The 23,333-nt window shown below is 34.7% G+C and overlaps 1 protein-coding gene across 1 annotated transcript in view; it reads right to left on the bottom strand.

The window, feature by feature from the left end:
- The window catches only part of LOC139890816 (protein DMP5-like), a 90,422-nt gene extending 67,948 nt beyond the window's left edge, over positions 1–22,474 (bottom strand). The window contains exon 1 of the mRNA XM_071873731.1: positions 22,319–22,474. Within this exon, the coding sequence (XP_071729832.1) occupies positions 22,319–22,474 (156 nt within the window). The remainder of the gene's footprint in view (positions 1–22,318) is intronic.
- Positions 22,475–23,333: the final 859 nt, after the last annotated feature.

A 23,333-nucleotide genomic window follows, 5' to 3' on the forward strand; every position in this document is an offset into this window, starting at 1 on the left:
CTTTTAATGACTGGGTACGTTTATTCACCATGCGTAGACCTGTATATAAAGTATGGTGTGAAGAATTGTTGTGTAGTATAGAGTTGAATGATCGGGTAGCTAGTTTAACCGATCGTTCTTTTATTAGATTTTTGTTAGGCGGTTCGATGCGCCACATGTCTTTACTGGACATGGCTCAGGCTTTACGTATATATACGCCTGAGGAGTTAGCGTCTGCCGATTGTAGAGGATTGATACTAAACGGTAGAAAGATAGATAAAAATTTTGAAACACACGGTTTGTGGAGTCAAATGACAAGCCATCACCGTTTCAAAGGGGGAAATTACTATTATTTGGATATAGATAGAGCCGAATTAAGAGTGATACATAGGTTTTTAGCTAATTCGATTACACAAAGGGGTAAGAACAAGGAAAAAGTAAATGAACAGGATTTGTTTTACCATATGTGTATTCGAGACCCACAAAGCGCTGTAAGTATACCATATTGTGTGGGTTATTATTTATCAGCTATGGTTCGGGGGATGCGACCGCATAGCATAATAGGAGGTGGTATTTTTATTACTTTGATTGGTGAATATCTCGGTGTGGATATAAGTCGGGGGGATTATTAGTAGAAGAACCAGAACCCCGCGATACTATAGGTTTAAATGTATACCATGGTGCGAAAGTTTTGAAGAGGCGAAATAACGCCGCAGTACGATACCATGGTAGACATCCACAGGTGGAGAGAAACCAACAGCAAGGTAATGTAGGAGGGGGGAATGAGATGCAAGAAATGCAAAGGTTTATAGCTTCTCAGGAATACGAAAATGCTAGACAGAGAGCATTTGAAGATTGGCAAGTTCATCAGAACCAAATCATAGCTCATTGCCAACATATAGGTAGAAACTATATTCCTACACCGAAACCCATCTTCCCTCCCTGGTCTATAGAGATGCAGCCACCGTATCCTACGTATGACCCTGCCGAAGCATTCTATAGCACCTATGGTTATGCCTGGAACCCCTATTGGTACCAGTATCATCCCTAGTATACTTAGTTTTATTTATTTTGTAATTTGTAATTATTGATACGTTTAATACTTTTGTTAATATTGTAATCATTTTTATAATTATCTAACTTTTATTCTTAGATTTTAATAATTTTTGAATGTGGGGTAATATACCAAACTTCAAAAATATGTATATATGTTTGCAGTTTATCTTATGTACACAACAGGGTAAAACAACGCATTTTCAAAGACTGGCATTAAGTTCAGCAAAAGCAACTAATTTTGACGACAAGATGCAAAATATATGTGAAATAACAACAAGACGGAATGAACAAATGATGTGCACCATTTATCATTCAGCAAACAAATGCCAATATATTTGGAAACTTTGGTAAAATTTAATCATTTTCACACAAATCACCCTCAATAATTTAAATTGTTACTGATTTCTTGCAAATGAGGGCATTGCAAGATCTTAAGTGTGGGAAGGGGTTAAATTCTTTCGGATTTTAAAATTTTTTACTTTATACACTTGGTTACCATTAAAAATACTAGTAAAGCAGTAGTTGTATTAGAATCTAGTGCTCTCTGATAATAAAGAACAGCCCTAGTCTTATATACTGACTACCCAATTCTAGTAAAATTTTTCAAAATTTTCAATTAAATGAACTCAAAATCATGTTTATACATATTTGTGAACGATAAAACTAGGTTTTAACACCGAAATTATTGTAACCTCGGAAAGGACATAAATTGAGAAACAAACCAAAATGTTAAAATTCATTTAAAATGGAATAGAGGACGATAAAAAGGAAAATAAAAGCCAAGTGTGGGAAAATTTACCAAGTTATCTTAAACATATGTCACATATATCTGTAACAAATAACTGAAAATACTTTTGCTTTAGACTAAACTAAACTGTTTTACCCGATAAAAGAAAAGAAGAGATGGATCTACACGATGAATCAATTCCATCATTAAAAGGAAGTAAAGTCTTTCGAAAAAGACACGCGCTTCTTGATTTAGGTCATGAAGTTGTCGTCCAGACCAGCTGTAGGTTGACAAAAAATCTAGAAAAGTCATCACTAAAATCAGCAGAAAATCCACGGACCTCAGCATCAAACAGGGTCGCCAAGTGGTCAGATTTATCCTAACCATGAGAAGGATTTATCTCGTACAATGGGGGGGGCACCATGCAAATTAGCTGGATAAGACTAATGAATCAGATCCCCAGAAAGGATAATCTCCTTAAAGATTAAAAATCACCTTTTAAGACTGATATTACTCAATCCTAGAGATTGACCTTAAAGATTGAGAATTACAAACCCATGGAATTCAATGATATCTAAACTCGAGCTTGAACGAGAAAATATTTTGATCAAAATTACAAACCGATTTGTTTTCTGAAAACCCTATTTTCAATGCGTTCATTACCATTGAACGTAAAATCCTAGGAATTCACCTGGAATTCATTAGGTCACCTGAACTAAAACGGGTGTCAACCGTAAGAACGGTGGTTGCATAGCATGGTCAAAGACAGGACCTTGTGCCATACCGAAAAATTATGAGGGTGAGCTTTACTATTGCTCCTACCAAGGATAGTAATTGCGTCCGACACGTTATAAACCATAATTAAAAGCATGTCAGGGGACATTGCCTTAACAGTTGCTTGTTCAACGCTTTCCTTTACAACCGGATGGTAGTTTACCGAAAGGTAATATACGGGATAAGTAAACTGGACGTGTTGCTTTCCAAATACAAGGTTAGCAAGTGGGTGACACAAAGCCATAAGTTTTGAGCTAAAATTTTCAAATCTGAAACCCACCAAACCCACAAAAATATTTTGCAAACACCGGTAAAGGGTTATCCCGGAAAACTTATCTAGGGTAAAAACTAGATTTAATTTTCAAAAGATCAAATGTTTTCATAAAGATCCAATTTCCTTAATGGATCTAATTTTTTATAGTCATGTGGGTCTGTAAACCATATCGTTACTACCATTGTTTATACCGTCGTATAGAAATCACTGATGTACAAAGTGTGAAGAATAAAGAAGTGATTCTTGTATTTCAAGACGATATTGCTTGAGGACAAGCAACGCTCAAGTGTGGGAATATTTGATAATGCTAAAAACGAACATATATTTCATAGCATTATTCCTCAAGAAAGACAAGCTTTTAGTTGCAATTGTTCTATTTACAAGTGATATTCGTTTAAATAATAAAAGGTAAAGACAAAAGACAGATTCGACGAATTGAAGACGCAAACGACCAAAAAGCTCAAAAGTACAAAAGACAATCAAAAAGGTTCCAATTATTGATAAGAAACGTCTCGAAATTACAAGAGTACAAGATTCAAAACGCAAAGTACAAGATATTAAATTGTACGCAAGGACGTTCAAAAATCCGGAACCGGGACCAGAGTCAACTCTTAACGCTCGACGCAACGGACTAAAAATTACAAGTTAACTATGTATATAAATATAATATAATATATAATTAATTATATTAATTATATATATATTATATTTATAAATAAAAACCGTCAGCAGAGAAAGACTCCAAGGGACTGAACTGTAATTTCATTCTCCGCGACTCGCGGAGTTTGAAGGCAAAAATGCCGCGAGTCGCGGAGCCCCAAAAGTCGACTTTTCCTATAAAAGCAACCGAATTCTGATCGCAAATCATAATCTTTTTCTTCTTCTCTCATATATACGTAAAATATATATTTATAATTTATAATTTATATTTTAATTTTAATTATAATTCTAATAATAAGGGTATGTTAGCGAATATTGTAAGGGTGTAAGTCGAAATTCTGTCCGTGTAATGCTACGCTATTTTTAATCATTGTAAGTTATGTTCAACCTTTTTATATTAATGTCTCGTAGCTAAGTTATTATTATGCTTATTTAAAACGAAGTAATCATGATGTTGGGCTAATTACTAAAATTGGGTAATTGGGCTTTGTACCATAATTGGGGTTTGGACAAAAGAACGACACTTGTGGAAATTAGACTATGGGCTATTAATGGGCTTTATATTTGTTTAACTAAATGAAAGTTTGTTAATGTTAATATAAAGATTTACAATTGGGCGTCCCTATAAATTACCATATACACTCGATCGGACACGATGGGCGGGGTATTTATATGTACGAATAATCGTTCATTTAACCGGACACGGGAATGGATTAATAGCCACTAGAATAATTAAAACAGGGGTGAAATTACATTCAAGGGTAATTGGTGTAATTGTTAACAAAGTAGTAAAACCTTGGTTTACACGCAGTCGATAACCTGGTGTATTCATTAAACAAAGTATTAAAACCTTGTTACAATTCGAATCCCCAATTAGTTGAAATATTTAACTTCGGGTATAAGAATAATTTGATGAGGACACTCGCACTTTATATTTATGACTGATGGACTGTTATGGACAAAAACCAGACGGACATATTAAATAATCCAGGACAAAGGACAATTAACCCATGGGCATAAAACTAAAATCAACACGTCGAACATCATGATTACGGAAGTTTAAATAAGCATAATTCTTTTATTTCATATTTAATTTCCTTTATTTTATATTTAATTGCACTTCTAATTATCGCACTTTTATTTATTGTTATTTAATCGCACTTTTAATTATCGTACTTTTTAATTATCGCAATTTTATTTTATCGCACTTTTATTATTCGCAATTTCATTATCGTTATTTACTTTACGCTTTAAATTAAGTCTTTTATTTATTTAATATTTTACATTAGGTTTTAACTGCGACTAAAGTTTTAAAATCGACAAACCGGTCATTAAAAGGTAAAAACCCCCCTTTATAATAAAATTACTTAGATATATGTTTGTATTTTTATAAAAGTAAATTAATATAGCGTTAAGCTTTGTTTAAAGATTTCCCTGTGGAACGAACCGGACTTACTAAAAACTACACTACTTTACGATTAGGTACACTGCCTATAAGTGTTGTAGCAAGGTTTAAGTATATCCATTCTATAAATAAATAAATATCTTGTGTAAAATTGTATCGTATTTAATAGTATTTCGCACTAAAAATAATACTATTTTGTATACACCCACTACGACATCAGTAATTTTGTTTTCATGTAAATAAGTCATGAATGATTACTCATATTTTTGTAATTTTATGAGATATTTCATGCTAGTTGCCAAATGATGGTTCCCACATGTGTTAGGTGACTCACATGGGCTGCTAAGAGCTGATCATTGGAGTGTATATACCAATAGTACATACATCTAAAAGCTGTGTATTGTACGAGTACGAATACGGGTGCATACGAGTAGAATTGTTGATGAAACTGAACGAGGATGTAATTGTAAGCATTTTTGTTAAGTAGAAGTATTTTGATAAGTGTATTGAAGTCTTTCAAAAGTGTATAAATACATATTAAAACACTACATGTATATACATTTTAACTGAGTCGTTAAGTCATCGTTAGTCGTTACATGTAAGTGTTGTTTTGAAACCTTTAGGTTAACGATCTTGTTAAATGTTGTTAACCCAATGTTTATAATATCAAATGAGATTTTAAATTATTGTATTATCATGATATTATCATGTATGAATATCTCTTAATATGATATATATATACATTAAATGTCTTTACAATGATAATCGTTACATATATGTCTCGTTTAAAAATCATTAAGTTAGTAGTCTTGTTTTTACATATGTAGTTCATTGTTAATATACTTAATGATATGTTTACTTATCATAGTATCATGTTAACTATATATATATATATCCATATATATGTCATCGTATAGTTTTTACAAGTTTTAACGTTCGTGAATCACCGGTCAACTTGGGTGGTCAATTGTCTATATGAAACATATTTCAATTAATCAAGTCTTAACAAGTTTGATTGCTTAACATGTTGGAAACACTTAATCATGTAAATAATAATTTCATTTAATATATATATATATAAACATGAAAAAGTTCGGGTCACTACAATACTGTTCATGAAGAATCATCCTTTGAAGGATGCTTTCTTCAAATCTACAATCATGTTTCCAGAGATGTTGGCAGAATTTTGGTACACTTGTATTGGGAACAGAGAAGCTAGGACTATTACTGGTACTTACAGAGATGGTAACTGAAATGTCCCGTTCTTATTGATTAAAAACGTTCCATATTAATTGATTTCGTTGCGAGGTTTTGACCTCTATATGAGACGTTTTTCAAAGACTGCATTCATTTTAAAACAAACCATAACCTTTATTTCATCAATAAAGGTTTAAAAAGCTTTACGTAGATTATCAAATAATGATAATCTAAAATATCCTGTTTACACACGACCATTACATAATGGTTTACAATACAAATATGTTACAACAAAATAAGTTTCTTGAATGCAGTTTTTACACAATATCATACAAGCATGGACTCCAAATCTCGTCCTTATTTAAGTATGCGACAGCGGAAGCTCTTAATAATCACCTGAGAATAAACATGCTTAAAACGTCAACAAAAATGTTGGTGAGTTATAGGTTTAACATATATATATCAAATCATAATAATAGACCACAAGATTTCATATTTCAATACACATCCCATACATAGAGATAAAAATCATTCATATGGTGAACACCTGGTAACCGACATTAACAAGATGCATATATAAGAATATCCCCATCATTCCGGGACACCCTTCGGATATGATATAAATTTCGAAGTACTAAAGCATCCGGTACTTTGGATGGGGCTTGTTGGGCCCGATAGATCTATCTTTAGGATTCGCGTCAATTAGGGTGTCTGTTCCCTAATTCTTAGATTACCAGACTTAATAAAAAGGGGCATATTCGATTTCGATAATTCAACCATAGAATGTAGTTTCACGTACTTGTGTCTATTTTGTAAATCATTTATAAAACCTGCATGTATTCTCATCCCAAAAATATTAGATTTTAAAAGTGGGACTATAACTCACTTTCACAGATTTTTACTTCGTCGGGAAGTAAGACTTGGCCACTAGTTGATTCACGAACCTATAACAATATATACATATATATCAAAGTATGTTCAAAATATATTTACAACACTTTTAATATATTTTGATGTTTTAAGCTTATTAAGTCAGTTGTCCTCGTTAGTAACCTACAACTAGTTGTCCACAGTTAGATGTACAGAAATAAATCGATAAATATTATCTTGAATCGATCCACGACCCAGTGTATACGTATCTCAGTATTGATCACAACTCAAACTATATATATTTTGGAATCAACCTCAACCCTGTATAGCTAACTCCAACATTCACATATAGAGTGTCTATGGTTGTTCCGAAATATATATAGATGTGTCGACATGATAGGTCGAAACATTGTATACGTGTCTATGGTATCTCAAGATTACATAATATACAATACAAGTTGATTAAGTTATGGTTGGAATAGATTTGTTACCAATTTTCACGTAGCTAAAATGAGAAAAATTATCCAATCTTGTTTTACCCATAACTTCTTCATTTTAAATCCGTTTTGAGTGAATCAAATTGCTATGGTTTCATATTGAACTCTATTTTATGAATCTAAATAGAAAAAGTATAGGTTTATAGTCGGAAAAATAAGTTACAAGTCATTTTTGTAAAGGTAGTCATTTCAGTCGAAAGAACGACGTCTAGATGACCATTTTAGAAAACATACTTCCACTTTGAGTTTAACCATAATTTTTGGATATAGTTTCATGTTCATAATAAAAATCATTTTCTCAGAATAACAACTTTTAAATCAAAGTTTATCATAGTTTTTAATTAACTAACCCAAAACAGCCCGCGGTGTTACTACGACGGCGTAAATCCGGTTTTACGGTGTTTTTCGTGTTTCCAGGTTTTAAATCATTAAGTTAGCATATCATATAGATATAGAACATGTGTTTAGTTGATTTTAAAAGTCAAGTTAGAAAGATTAACTTTTGTTTGCGAACAAGTTTAGAATTAACTAAACTATGTTCTAGTGATTACAAGTTTAAACCTTCGAATAAGATAGCTTTATATGTATGAATCGAATGATGTTATGAACATCATTACTACCTTAAGTTCCTTGGATAAACCTACTGGAAAAGAGAAAAATGGATCTAGCTTCAACGGATCCTTGGATGGCTCGAAGTTCTTGAAGCAGAATCATGACACGAAAACAAGTTCAAGTAAGATCATCACTTGAAATAAGATTGTTATAGTTATAGAAATTGAACCAAAGTTTGAATATGATTATTACCTTGTATTAGAATGATAACCTACTATAAGAAACAAAGATTTCTTGAGGTTGGATGATCACCTTACAAGATTGGAAGTGAGCTAGCAAACTTGAAAGTATTCTTGATTTTATGTAACTAGAACTTGTAGAATTTATGAAGAACACTTAGAACTTGAAGATAGAACTTGAGAGAGATCAATTAGATGAAGAAAATTGAAGAATAAAAGTGTTTGTTGGTGTTTTTGGTCGTTGGTGTATGGATTAGATATAAAGGATATGTAATTTTGTTTTCATGTAAATAAGTCATGAATGATTACTCATATTTTTGTAATTTTATGAGATATTTCTTGCTAGTTGCCAAATGATGGTTCCCACATGTGTTAGGTGACTCACATGGGCTGCTAAGAGCTGATCATTGGAGTGTATATACCAATAGTACATACATCTAAAAGCTGTGTATTGTACGAGTCCGAATACGGGTGCATACGAGTAGAATTGTTGATGAAACTGAACGAGGATGTAATTGTAAGCATTTTTGTTAAGTAGAAGTATTTTGATAAGTTTATTGAAGTCTTTAAAAAGTGTATAAATACATATTAAAACACTACATGTATATACATTTTAACTGAGTCGTTAAGTCATCGTTAGTCGTTACATGTAAGTGTTGTTTTGAAACCTTTAGGTTAACGATCTTGTTAAATGTTGTTAACCCAATGTTTATAATATCAAATGAGATTTTAAATTATTATATTATCATGATATTATCATGTATGAATATCTCTTAATATGATATATATACATTAAATGTCTTTACAATGATAATCGTTAAATATATGTCTCGTTTAAAAATCATTAAGTTAGTAGTCTTGTTTTTACATATGTAGTTCATTGTTAATATACTTAATGATATGTTTACTTATCATAGTATCATGTTAACTATATATATATCCATATATATGTCATCATATAGTTTTTACAAGTTTTAACGTTCGTGAATCACCGGTCAACTTGGGTGGTCAATTGTCTATATGAAACATATTTCAATTAATCAAATCTTAACAAGTTTGATTGCTTAACATGTTGGAAACATTTAATCATGTAAATATCAATCTTAATTAATATATATAAACATGGAAAAGTTCGGGTCACTACAGTACCTACCCGTTAAATAAATTTCGTCCCGAAATTTTAAGCTGTTGAAGGTGTTGACGAATCTTCTGGAAATAGATGCGGGTATTTCTTCTTCATCTGATCTTCACGCTCCCAGGTGAACTCGGGTCCTCTACGAGTATTCCATCGAACCTTAACAATTGGTATCTTGTTTTGCTTAAGTCTTTTAACCTCACGATCCATTATTTCAATGGGTTCTTCGATGAATTGGAGTTTTTCGTTGATTTGGATTTCATCTAACGGAATAGCGAGATCTTCTTTAGCAAAACATTTCTTCAAATTCGAGACGTGGAAAGTGTTATGTACAGCCGCGAGTTGTTGAGGTAACTCAAGTCGGTAAGCTACTGGTCCGACACGATCAATAATCTTGAATGGTCCAATATACCTTGGATTTAATTTCTCTCGTTTACCAAATCGAACAACACATTTCCAAGGTGCAACTTTAAGCATGACCATCTCTCCAATTTCAAATTCTATATATTTTCTTTTAAAGTCAGCGTAGCTCTTTTGTCGACTTTGGGCGGTTTTCAACCGTTGTTGAATTTGGATGATCTTCTAGGTAGTTTCATGTATAATCTCCGGACCCGTAATCTGTCTATCCCCCACTTCACTCCAACAAATCAGAGACCTGCACTTTCTACCATAAAGTGCTTCAAACGGTGCCATCTCAATGCTTGAATGGTAGCTGTTGTTGTAGGAAAATTCTGCTAACGGTAGATGTCGATCCCAACTATTTCCGAAATCAATAACACATCCTCGTAGTATGTCTTCAAGCATTTGTATCGTCCTTTCGCTCTGCCCATCAGTTTGTGGATGATAGGCAGTACTCATGTCTAGACGAGTTCCTAATGCTTGCTGTAATGTCTGCCAGAATCTTGAAATAAATCTGCCATCCCTATCAGAGATAATAGAGATTGGTATTCCATGTCTGGAGACGACTTCCTTCAAATACAGTCGTGCTAACTTCTCCATCTTGTCATCTTCTCTTATTGGCTGGAAGTGTGCTGATTTGGTGAGATGATCAACTATTACCCAAATAGTATCAAAACCACTTGCAGTCCTTGGCAATTTAGTGATGAAATCCATGGTAATGTTTTCCCATTTCCATTCCGGGATTTCGGGTTGCTGAAGTAGACCTGATGGTTTCTGATGCTCAGCTTTGACCTTAGAACACGTCAAACATTCTCCTACGTATTTAGCAACATCGGCTTTCATACCCGGCCACCAAAAATGTTTCTTGAGATCCTTGTACATCTTCCCCGTTCCAGGATGTATTGAGTATCTGGTTTTATGAGCTTCTCTAAGTACCATTTCTCTCATATCTCCAAATTTTGGTACCCAAATCCTTTCAGCCCTATACAGGGTTCTGTCTTCCCGAATATTAAGATGCTTCTCTGATCCTTTGGGTATTTCATCCTTTAAATTTCCCTCTTTTAAAACTCCTTGTTGCGCCTCCTTTATTTGAGTAGTAAGGTTATTATGAATCATTATATTCATAGATTTTACTCGAATGGGTTCTCTGTCTTTCCTGCTCAAGGCATCGGCTACCACATTTGCCTTCCCCGGGTGGTAACGAATCTCAAAGTCGTAATCATTCAATAATTCAATCCACCTACGCTGCCTCATATTCAGTTGTTTCTGATTAAATATGTGTTGAAGACTTTTGTGGTCGGTATATATAATACTTTTGACCCCATATAAGTAGTGCCTCCAAGTCTTTAATGCAAAAACAACCGCTCCTAATTCCAAATCTTGCGTCGTATAATTTTGTAATTGAATCTTCAATTGTCTAGACGCATAAGCAATCACCTTCGTTCGTTGCATTAATACACAACCGAGACCTTGCTTTGATGCGTCACAATAAATCACAAAATCATCATTCCCTTCAGGCAATGACAATATAGGTGCCGTAGTTAGCTTTTCCTTCAATAACTGAAACGCTTTCTCTTGTTCATCATTCCATTCAAATTTCTTTCCTTTACGCGTTAATGCAGTCAAGGGTTTTGCTATTCTGGAAAAGTCTTGGATGAACCTTCTGTAGTAACCAGCTAGTCCTAAAAACTGGCGTATGTGTTTCGGAGTTTTCGGGGTTTCCCACTTTTCAACAGTTTCTATCTTTGCCGGATCCACCTTAATACCTTCTTTGTTCACTATCTGACCGAGGAATTGAACTTCTTCCAACCAAAATGAACACTTTGAAAACTTAGCGTACAATTCTTCCTTCCTCAATACTTCTAACACCTTTCTCAAATGTTCACCGTGTTCTTGGTCATTCTTTGAGTAAATAAGTATGTCATCAATGAAAACAATGACAAACTTGTCAAGGTATGGTCCACACACTCGGTTCATAAGGTCCATGAACACAGCTGGTGCATTAGTTAAACCAAACGGCATGACCATAAACTCATAATGACCGTAACGTGTTCTGAAAGCAGTCTTTGGAATATCATCTTCTTTCACCCGCATTTGATGATACCCGGAACGTAAGTCAATCTTTGAATAAACAGACGAGCCTTGTAGTTGATCAAATAAGTCATCGATTCTCGGTAGTGGGTAGCGGTTCTTGATGGTAAGTTTGTTCAACTCTCGGTAGTCGATACACAACCTGAATGTACCATCTTTCTTCTTGACAAACAAAACAGGAGCTCCCCACGGTGATGTGCTTGGTCGAATGAAACCACGCTCTAAAAGTTCTTGTAATTGGCTTTGCAGTTCTTTCATCTCGCTGGGTGCGAGTCTGTAAGGAGCACGAGCTATTGGTGTAGCTCCTGGTACAAGATCTATTTGAAATTCAACGGATCGATGTGGGGGTAATCCCGGTAATTCTTTCGGAAATACATCGGGAAATTCTTTTGCAATGGGAACATCATTGATGCTCTTTTCTTCAGTTTGTACTTTCTCGACGTGTGCTAGAACAGCATAACAACCTTTTCTTATTAGTTTTTGTGCCTTAAAATTACTAATAAGATGTAGCTTCGTGTTGCCCTTTTCTCCGTACACCATTAAAGGTTTTCCTTTTTCTCGTATAATGCGAATTGTATTTTTGTAACAAACGATCTCTGCTTTCACTTCTTTCAACCAGTCCATACCGATTATCACATCAAAACTCCCTAACTCTACTGGTATCAAATCAATCTTAAATGTTTCGCTAACCAGTTTAATTTCTCGATTCCGACATATATTATCTGCTGAAATTAATTTACCATTTGCTAATTCGAGTAAAAATTTACTATCCAAAGGCGTCAATGGACAACTTAATTTAGCACAAAAATCTCTACTCATATAGCTTCTATCCACACCCGAATAAAATAAAACGTAAGCAGATTTATTGTCAATAAGAAACGTACCCGTAACAAGCTCCGGGTCTTCCTGTGCCTCTGCCGCATTAATATTGAAAACTCTTCCGCGGCCTTGTCCATTCGTGTTCTCCTGGTTCGGGCAATTTCTAATAATGTGGCCCGATTTTCCACATTTATAACAAACTACATTGGCATAACTTGCTCCGACACTACTTGCTCCGTCATTACTCGTTCCGACACCATTTGTTCCTTTCGTTCTATTAACCCCTGGTCCGTAGACCTCACACTTCACCGCGCTATGACCATTTCTTTTACACTTGTTGCAAAATTTGGTGCAGAACCCCGAGTGATACTTTTCACACCTTTGGCATAGCTGCTTCTGATTGTTGTTGTTGTTGCGGTTATTATTGTTGTTGGGATGATTGTTGTAGTTGCTGTTGTTGTTGTTGTTGTTGTTGTTGTTGTTGTTGGGCCGTTTGTTGTAGTTGCGATTGATGTTGCGATTGTTGGGATAATTGTTGCGATTATTGTTGTAATTGCTGTTGTTGTTGTATTGGTGATTCTTATCACCGTTTTCCTCCCACTTTCTTTTGACTTGCTTCACATTGGCCTCTTCAGCAGTCTGTTCTTTAATTCTTTCTTCAATCTGGTTTACTATTTTGTGAGCCATTCTACATGCCTGTTGTATAGAGGCGGGCTCGTGTGAACTTATATCTTCTTGGATTCTTTCCGGTAATCCTTTCACAAACGCGTCGATCTTCTCTTCCTCATCTTCGAATGCTCCCGGACACAATAGGCACAATTCTGTGAATCGTCTTTCGTACGTGGTAATATCAAATCCTTGGGTTCGTAACCCTCTAAGTTCTGTCTTGAGCTTATTGACCTCGGTTCTGGGACGGTACTTCTCGTTCATCAAGTGCTTGAATGCTGACCACGGTAGTGCGTACGCATCGTCTTGTCCCACTTGCTCTAGATAGGTATTCCACCATGTTAACGCAGAACCTGTGAAAGTATGCGTAGCGTACTTCACTTTGTCCTCTTCAGTACACTTACTTATGGCAAACACCGATTCGACCTTCTCGGTCCACCGTTTCAATCCGATCGGTCCTTCGGTTCCATCAAATTCCAAAGGTTTGCAGGCAGTGAATTCTTTGTAGGTGCATCCTACACGATTTCCTGTACTGCTAGATCCAAGGTTATTGTTGGTATGTAGCGCAGCCTGTACTGCGACTATGTTTGAAGCTAGAAAAGTACGGAATTCATCTTCATTCATATTCACGGTGTGTCGAGTAGTCGGTGCCATTTCCTTCAAAATAGTCAAATGGAACAAGTTAATCATACAGAATATTAAGAGTAGTTAATAGTATTTCGTAGCATAATATGAACTCATTTATAAAAGCTTTTTCTTCATATTAGCGTTTTATAAGTTTAAATTCGGGTAGTACCTACCCGTTAAGTTCATACTTAGTAGCTAATATACAATTCAACTACTACAATTCTATATGAAAAACTGATTATAATAATATTTCGCGTTCAAACTTTTACACAATATTTTACAAACTTACAATACCGCTTATTTTACATATAGCATGAAATATAGCACACAATAAATTTGATACAAGATGGTTGTGAAGATAATTCTAGCTAGTACACAAGTCGTTCAGCAAAGGCAATAAAGACACGTAATTCATACGTCCAGAAACAAGTCATGCATTCTGGTTTTACTAGGATTACTTCCCATCCTTGGTCTTGTGGAACATAACCGTTATGGCCGTTGATAAGACAGCGTGTTGTAACGTCGTCAAAGGGACGAGGGTTACGTAATGTCCAACAGTCCCGTAACAATCTAAAAACCTCATTTCTTACCCCAATTACCGACTCCGTCACTTGTGGGAACGTTTTGTTTAATAGTTGTAGCCCGATGTTCTTATTCTCACTTTGGTGAGAAGCGAACATTACTAATCCGTAAGCATAACATGCTTCTTTATGTTGCATGTTAGCCGCTTTTTCTAAATCACGAAGTCCAATATTCGGATATATTGAGTCAAAATAATTTCTTAACCCATTGCGTAAAATAGCATTTGGGTTCCCCGCAATATATGCGTCAAAGTAAACACATCGTAACTTATGGATTTCCCAATGTGATATCCCCCATCTTTCGAACGAAAGCCTTTTATAAACCAAGGCATTCTTGGAACGTTCTTCGAATGTCTTACAAACTGATCTCGCCTTAAATAGTTGTGCCGAAGAATTCTGACCGACTCTAGACAAGATTTCATCAATCATGTCTCCGGGTAGGTCTCTTAAAATATTAGGTTGTCTATCCATTTTGTGTTTTTATACTGTAAAATAGAAAAGAGTTAGATTCATAAAAAAAAAATACTTATTAATACAAGCAATTTTTACATATATCATAAAGCATAAACACACTATATTACATATATTACACCACACGAATACAACTATCTTATTCCTACTCGCTTGTTTCTTCTTCTTCAGTTTTGGTTCGTTTTGCCAAGTTTCTAGGGATATATGATGTTCCCCTAATACGAGCCGTCGTTTTCCACATTGGTTTAGAAAAACCTGGTGGTTTAGAGGTTCCCGGGTCATTGTTACAACTTAAAGACTTCGGGGGTTGACGATACATATAAAGTTCATCGGGGTTGGAATTAGATTTCTCTATTTTTATGCCCTTTCCCTTATTATTTTCTTTTGCCTTTTTAAATTCAGTTGGGGTAATTTCTATAACATCATCGGAATTCTCGTCGAAATCCGATTCATCGGAGAATTGGTAATCCTCCCAATATTTTGCTTCCTTGGCGGAAACACCATTGACCATAATTAACCTTGGTCGGCTGGTTGAGGATTTTCTTTTACTTAACCGTTTTATTATTTCCCCCACCGGTTCTATTTCTTCATCCGGTTCTGATTCTTCTTCCGGTTCCGATTCTTCTTCCGGTTCCGACTCTTCTTCTGGTTCCTCTTCGGGAACTTGTGAATCAGTCCACGAATCATTCCAATTTACATTTGACTCTTCATTATTATTAGGTGAGTCAATGGGACTTGTTCTAGAGGTAGACATCTATCACATAATATCAAACGCGTTAAGAGATTAATATATCACATAATATTCACATGTTAAAAATATATAGTTTCCAACAAAATTTGTTAAGCAATCATTTTTCAAGTAAACACGGTCGAAGTCCAGACTCACTAATGCATCCTAACAAACTCGATAAGACACACTAATGCAAAATTCTGGTTCTCTAAGACCAACGCTCGGATACCAACTGAAATGTCCCGTTCTTATTGATTAAAAACGTTCCATATTAATTGATTTCGTTGCGAGGTTTTGACCTCTATATGAGACGTTTTTAAAAGACTGCATTCATTTTAAAACAAACCATAACCTTTATTTCATCAATAAAGGTTTAAAAAGCTTTACGTAGATTATCAAATAATGATAATCTAAAATATCCTGTTTACACACGACCATTACATAATGGTTTACAATACAAATATGTTACAACAAAATAAGTTTCTTGAATGCAGTTTTTACACAATATCATACAAGCATGGACTCCAAATCTCGTCCTTATTTAAGTATGCGACAGCGGAAGCTCTTAATAATCACCTGAGAATAAACATGCTTAAAACGTCAACAAAAATGTTGGTGAGTTATAGGTTTAACCTATATATATCAAATCATAATAATAGACCACAAGATTTCATATTTCAATACACATCCCATACATAGAGATAAAAATCATTCATATGGTGAACACCTGGTAACCGACATTAACAAGATGCATATATAAGAATATCCCCATCATTCCGGGACACCCTTCGGATATGATATAAATTTCGAAGTACTAAAGCATCCGGTACTTTGGATGGGGCTTGTTGGGCCCGATAGATCTATCTTTAGGGTTCGCGTCAATTAGGGTGTCTGTTCCCTAATTCTTAGATTACCAGACTTAATAAAAAGGGGCATATTCGATTTCGATAATTCAACCATAGAATGTAGTTTCACGTACTTGTGTCTATTTTGTAAATCATTTATAAAACCTGCATGTATTCTCATCCCAAAAATATTAGATTTTAAAAGTGGGACTATAACTCACTTTCACAGATTTTTACTTCATCGGGAAGTAAGACTTGGCCACTGGTTGATTCACGAACCTATAACAATATATACATATATATCAAAGTATGTTCAAAATATATTTACAACACTTTTAATATATTTTGATGTTTTAAGTTTATTAAGTCAGTTGTCCTCGTTAGTAACCTACAACTAGTTGTCCACAGTTAGATGTACAGAAATAAATCGATAAATATTATCTTGAATCAATCCACGACCCAGTGTATACGTATCTCAGTATTGATCACAACTCAAACTATATATATTTTGGAATCAACCTCAACCCTATATAGCTAACTCCAACATTCACATATAGAGTGTCTATGGTTGTTCCGAAATATATATAGATGTGTCGACATGATAGGTCGAAACATTGTATACGGGTCTATGGTATCTCAAGATTATATAATATACAATACAAGTTGATTAAGTTATGGTTAGAATAGATTTGTTACCAATTTTCACGTAGCTAAAATGAGAAAAATTATCCAATCTTGTTTACCCATAACTTCTTCATTTTAAATCCGTTTTGAGTGAATCAAATTGCTATGGTTTCATATTGAACACTATTTTATGAATCTAAACAGAAAAAGTATAGGTTTATAGTCGGAAAAATAAGTTACAAGTCGTTTTTGTAAAGGTAGTCATTTCAGTCGAAAGAACGACGTCTAGATGACCATTTTAGAAAACATACTTCCACTTTGAGTTTAACCATAATTTTTGGATATAGTTTCATGTTCATAATAAAAATCATTTTCTCAGAATAACAACTTTTAAATCAAAGTTTATCATAGTTTTTAATTAACTAACCCAAAACAGCCCGCGGTGTTACTACGACGGCGTAAATCCGATTTTACGGTGTTTTTCGTGTTTCCAGGTTTTAAATCATTAAGTTAGCATATCATATAGATATAGAACATGTGTTTAGTTGATTTTAAAAGTCAAGTTAGAAGGATTAACTTTTGTTTGCGAACAAGTTTAGAATTAACTAAACTATGTTCTAGTGCTTACAAGTTTAAACCTTCGAATAAGATAGCTTTATATGTATGAATCGAATGATGTTATGAACATCATTACTACCTTAAGTTCCTTGGATAAACCTACTGGAAAAGAGAAAAATGGATCTAGCTTCAACGGATCCTTGGATGGCTCGAAGTTCTTGAAGCAGAATCATGACACGAAAACACGTTCAAGTAAGATCATCACTTGAAATAAGATTGTTATAGTTATAGAAATTGAACCAAAGTTTGAATATGATTATTACCTTGTATTAGAATGATAACCTACTGTAAGAAACAAAGATTTCTTGAGGTTGGATGATCACCTTACAAGATTGAAAGTGAGCTAGCAAACTTGAAAGTATTCTTGATTTTATGTAACTAGAACTTGTAGAATTTATGAAGAACACTTAGAACTTGAAGATAGAACTTGAGAGAGATCAATTAGATGAAGAAAATTGAAGAATAAAAGTGTTTGTAGGTGTTTTTGGTCGTTGGTGTATGGATTAGATATAAAGGATATGTAATTTTGTTTTCATGTAAATAAGTCATGAATGATTACTCATATTTTTGTAATTTTATGAGATATTTCATGCTAGTTGCCAAAGGATGGTTCCCACATGTGTTAGGTGACTCACATGGGCTGCTAATAGCTGATCATTGGAGTGTATATACCAATAGTACATACATCTAAAAGCTGTGTATTGTACGAGTACGAATACTGGTGCATACGAGTAGAATTGTTGATGAAACTGAACGAGGATGTAATTGTAAGCATTTTTGTTAAGTAGAAGTATTTTGATAAGTGTATTAAAGTCTTTCAAAAGTGTATAAATACATATTAAAACACTACATGTATATACATTTTAACTGAGTCGTTAAGTCATCGTTAGTCGTTACATGTAAGTGTTGTTTTGAAACCTTTAGGTTAACGATCTTGTTAAATGTTGTTAACCCAATATTTATAATATCAAATGAGATTTTAAATTATTATATTATCATGATATTATCATGTATGAATATCTCTTAATATGATATATATATACATTAAATGTCTTTACAATGATAATCGTTACATATATGTCTCGTTTAAAAATCATTAAGTTAGTAGTCTTGTTTTTACATATGTAGTTCATTGTTAATATACTTAATGATATGTTTACTTATCATAGTATCATGTTAACTATATATATATCCATATATATGTCATCATATAGTTTTTACAAGTTTTAACGTTCGTGAATCACCGGTCAACTTGGGTGGTCAATTGTCTATATGAAACATATTTCAATTAATCAAGTCTTAACAAGTTTGATTGCTTAACATGTTGGAAATATTTAATCATGTAAATATCAATCTCAATTAATATATATAAACATGGAAAAGTTCGGGTCACTACAGTAACAATTCCTTAACACTTACTGAAAATCATTTAAGGGTTACTTTAAATCTTCCTGTTCAAGATAATTTTGTTAGAACTGTGTAAAAAACTGCTGCAAGAACTAGTTTTCCTTTGGTTGGTCAACCCTTAACTGATTCAACTGTTAAAATCAGTATGTTTTCACCAAGATGGATGTTTTTGTTGTCAAATATCACTAGGATTCTGAGTTTCAAGTGTGGTAATCTGACTGAAATCAATGATTTTGAGGCATATCTTTTTCATGCTATAGTCACAGGGAGGAATATAGATTTTGCACGTTTATATTTCAATGAACTCTTGGTGCTCACAGAAAAACCTCAAAGAGACCATAATGTACCGTTTATCAGAGTTTTGAGTCTTATGTTTGAACAAGCTGTAACTCCTGTTTTGTATGATGGGCTTAAAGTATTTGGTGTGTATGAGTATACATATATGCCAGAATGTAGTGTTAGAATGTTTCACAGGCACATTGTGGATGATCAAGAAGTTGCTCTTACTCCTGCTATGATGCATTGGGTCAATCTTGGCCGTGCAGACGAACCTGTAGATTCTGAGCAATCAGACTCTGAAGGGGCATCTTCCTCAGATTCTGAGCAATCAGAGTCTGAAGAGGATCACAACAACTCCTTTGACTCTGAGCAATTAGGGAATGAGGATGGTCAACATCACTCTTTAGAATCTGAGCAATCAGATTATACCCCCACACATTCTCCACCCCATGATGTTACATATACAGAGCAGGCTGAGGACATGAATGAGGAAATCCCACCTCAATTTAACCCATCTTCACCCACTGCTACTGAGCAAATTTCCCATTCAAACCACCTTATGAACTCACCAGTTCATAAAGAGAATATCACCATATTTGAAACCTTAGATGATACAGCACCTGTGAATTCCCCTCTAAAATTCACTAGGCAAGGTGCTTCTAGTACTACTCCATCACCTCTGCTAGAGGTTGGTGAGAGCATTGCTTTGACCCAACCTAAATCTGGTAGGATAGTAAGCTTGGATACCCACATTACAGTCACTGAAGAAACCCACTCAGTTGACTTACATGAAGAAGTCCCAATCCTGGACTCCAATAACCAAATTCAAAAGCCAACTGAAATGACCAAGCCTACTTTTACCCCAGACATGAGTCTGTCACTACCCACCCAAAATGTTCCATCCTTACACATTCTTGCACAGGCTGCCAATGTCACACTCATGTCACATGGTGTGATACAGGCCTCCAATGCTTCTATGTCTAAAGATCGCCTTTCTTTTCAACAGGAAGGCTGTGAGGACATACCAACCCTACCCACATCCATTGGCACTACTTCTCAGACTGAGGCACAAGTCACCATGGTTGGCCTGAATAAGGCTTTGACCAGGTTGACTAAGGAGTTTGATGACAAGCTTTCTATTGTGCAGTCTAAATTTAATAATCTTAATCTTCACTTTAATAATAATTTTGTTTCTAAAGCTGAGTTGATGGAGGTGAGGAGGTTGGTTAGGGATATGCAGGGGTTGACTGGTCCAAGTGGTTCAGGGTCTGTAACAGAGATTATTCAAAGGTTGACAGAACTGGAGAAAAGAATGGTTGGTGTTGATGAACTAAAAGAATGTTTTACTGGGTTTGCATCTGATATTTGTTCCCTCAAAGCTCAACAGACTGAAGTTTGGTAGTTCCTATCTTCTCTTCCTTTAGATGATGTCAAAAAGGGGGAGAAAAGAAAAAGATCAGATGATGCAGGTATTGATGCTGGTATTGAGGGAGAGCAATCCAAGAAGACTCAAATTGAGGGGGAGGATATTACTGTCAGGGGTGCTGGTGATAAACAGGGTAGTTCTAGTAGTGTGTTGGTTGCTGCTACACAAAGAACAGATGGTGATCTTAGGGCTCAGATGAACAAGAGGTTCAAATTTAGAAGATACGCTGGTGACATTGTGAAAGTTGAGGTTGAAAGGTCTGAGTTTGAAGGTGTGATTCTATTGCTAACAATGACTCATATGTCAGACAGGAGATTGAGAGTTAAAATAAATCAAATAGTTCGTTTGAGTTTTTGTGAATGGAGAGGCATAGCTTTTTGTATTAAGGAGTGTGCAGGGGATCAGGTTATTTTGGATGAAGTGTTAAAAAGGGTGTTTATGTTGATTCACTTGGTGTTTGAAGAGGGGTTCATAAGCTCTAAAGATTATGAGGTGTTTTGTGGGGCTTTTAATCTGGAGATGAAAGAAAGAAGAGTTAAGGGTAATGTTGAAAGATATGTTGTTCGTGAGCATATGGAGTTTGTGGATAATAAGTATGTTGAATATTTGGATGGCTTAATGATTAAGACCACTGAAAATCAAAGGATGTTAATTAGGTGTGATCAGTTTGAAGTGGCTGGCATTGAAATGTTGATTAGTCTACTGTCCAGATGTGAAGCACAACAAATATCTCCTTTCAGGATGCAGTTGTTAAAGCACTTGTATAGCAAGCTGAGCATGTTGAAGAAAATTTCTCGTATGAAGAGCAAGTGCAAGCTAATTGAAAGGGAGTATGCAAAGATGTTTGATTAGGAGTACAGGTTGTTTTGACATCATCAGATAGGGGGAGATTGTTGGGAAAAATAGAAATAATAATCTGATGAGTCAAAAGTGTTTTGCAGTTTTTAGAGTCTGAAGATTTAGAGTCTGAAGTTGCAGACTCTGAAATTGCTGAAGTCAACATTTGAAGATTTCTTGAAGCCAAAGCCATAGAATATTCTGGTGATATGATTATTATTTGAGAAGATTGGTTTTGAAGATTTGATTTTATCTCCAGAATTGACATCCTAGTTAATAGTTAATTTGATGTGTTTTAGTTTATCTTTTCCACTTTTATAGGTATGTAGTTATGGAAACCAAATCTTCAGATTTGGTTTTTACTTGTATAAATAGGGGCGTATGTTTTCTTTTGTACTTGTACTTTGCACGATCAATATTATCAGTTTTTCATTCTATTCATCGTGTTCTCTCATTTTCTGCACTTCAATTCTTGTTTATTGTATAAAGTGAGTCTGGTATTCATAGTCCTATTACCGTGAACTAATAAATAGGTTGGCTAATTGGGCTGTACTTGCTAGTGTTTGTGATATAGCCCATTGTGATAGAGTGGGTGGTGGGGCCGGTTTAGGGGTTTCGGGTGCATCGTTGTGATCCTCCTCGTCATCATCAGAGGATCTGTTTGTTACCGGTCTAGCTCTAAGAGACATGTTGTACCGTAGTACTATCAGAAAACAGGGTATCAGCAACAATAGCGATGAAAGAAACAGTTGAAAATATATGGTTTTTGATTAGTACTTGAAAATTGAACTGGTGTTTTTATGATAAGAGAATAAGGAAGACTTATATAGTCATATATAGAGATAGAGATGTATAAAGTGGGGTTAGGTATTTTTCGTAACAAATGGGACAAAAGGTCTGAACTATGAATTTAGAAGACTTCAAGATTTGTGAATAACAAGAATTGAGGGTTCGCGCGTTGCTGCTCTAAGGTTTATGCGATTTTAACGCAAGCTATCGATTTAGACGACACATTTTACAATCACATGTTACCAAACCATTTATACTCTTCATGGTCAATTGTACTCACCCTTCATCTAGCCTTCTCCAATATCATTGACATTTAGATCCTTTCATACGCCCTATCGTTTTCTTTTACGCCTGCCAAGATTTAAAACCATAACACTGTGTAACACAACATAGCAACTAAAAAATGACAAATGACAATCACATGTAGGTCCTTTCAACTACTTGAGAAGATCCTACGATCTTGACATACAAACAACCAACGACAATTGAAACGATTGTACACAACATGGAAACCACTACTGACTACTCTAACAAAAATACAAAAAACAACATACATCGATTGCTGTTAAAAAAATTCTGTGATCTGAACGCTAGCTGTTGATAATGAACCTGCTATTTATCAAATAACAACCCAAATTCTTGTCTATACTAACATCATATACCTAAAAGTAGTTTACACTATCAACATGAATCAAAATGAAAAGTAAAGACACACAGGTATTCCAAGAGTAACAGGGTTCACTGAAAGGTTCTGATGCA

The sequence above is a fragment of the Rutidosis leptorrhynchoides genome, chromosome 2 (assembly GCF_046630445.1).
Source record: "Rutidosis leptorrhynchoides isolate AG116_Rl617_1_P2 chromosome 2, CSIRO_AGI_Rlap_v1, whole genome shotgun sequence".
Lineage (NCBI taxonomy): Eukaryota > Viridiplantae > Streptophyta > Magnoliopsida > Asterales > Asteraceae > Rutidosis > Rutidosis leptorrhynchoides.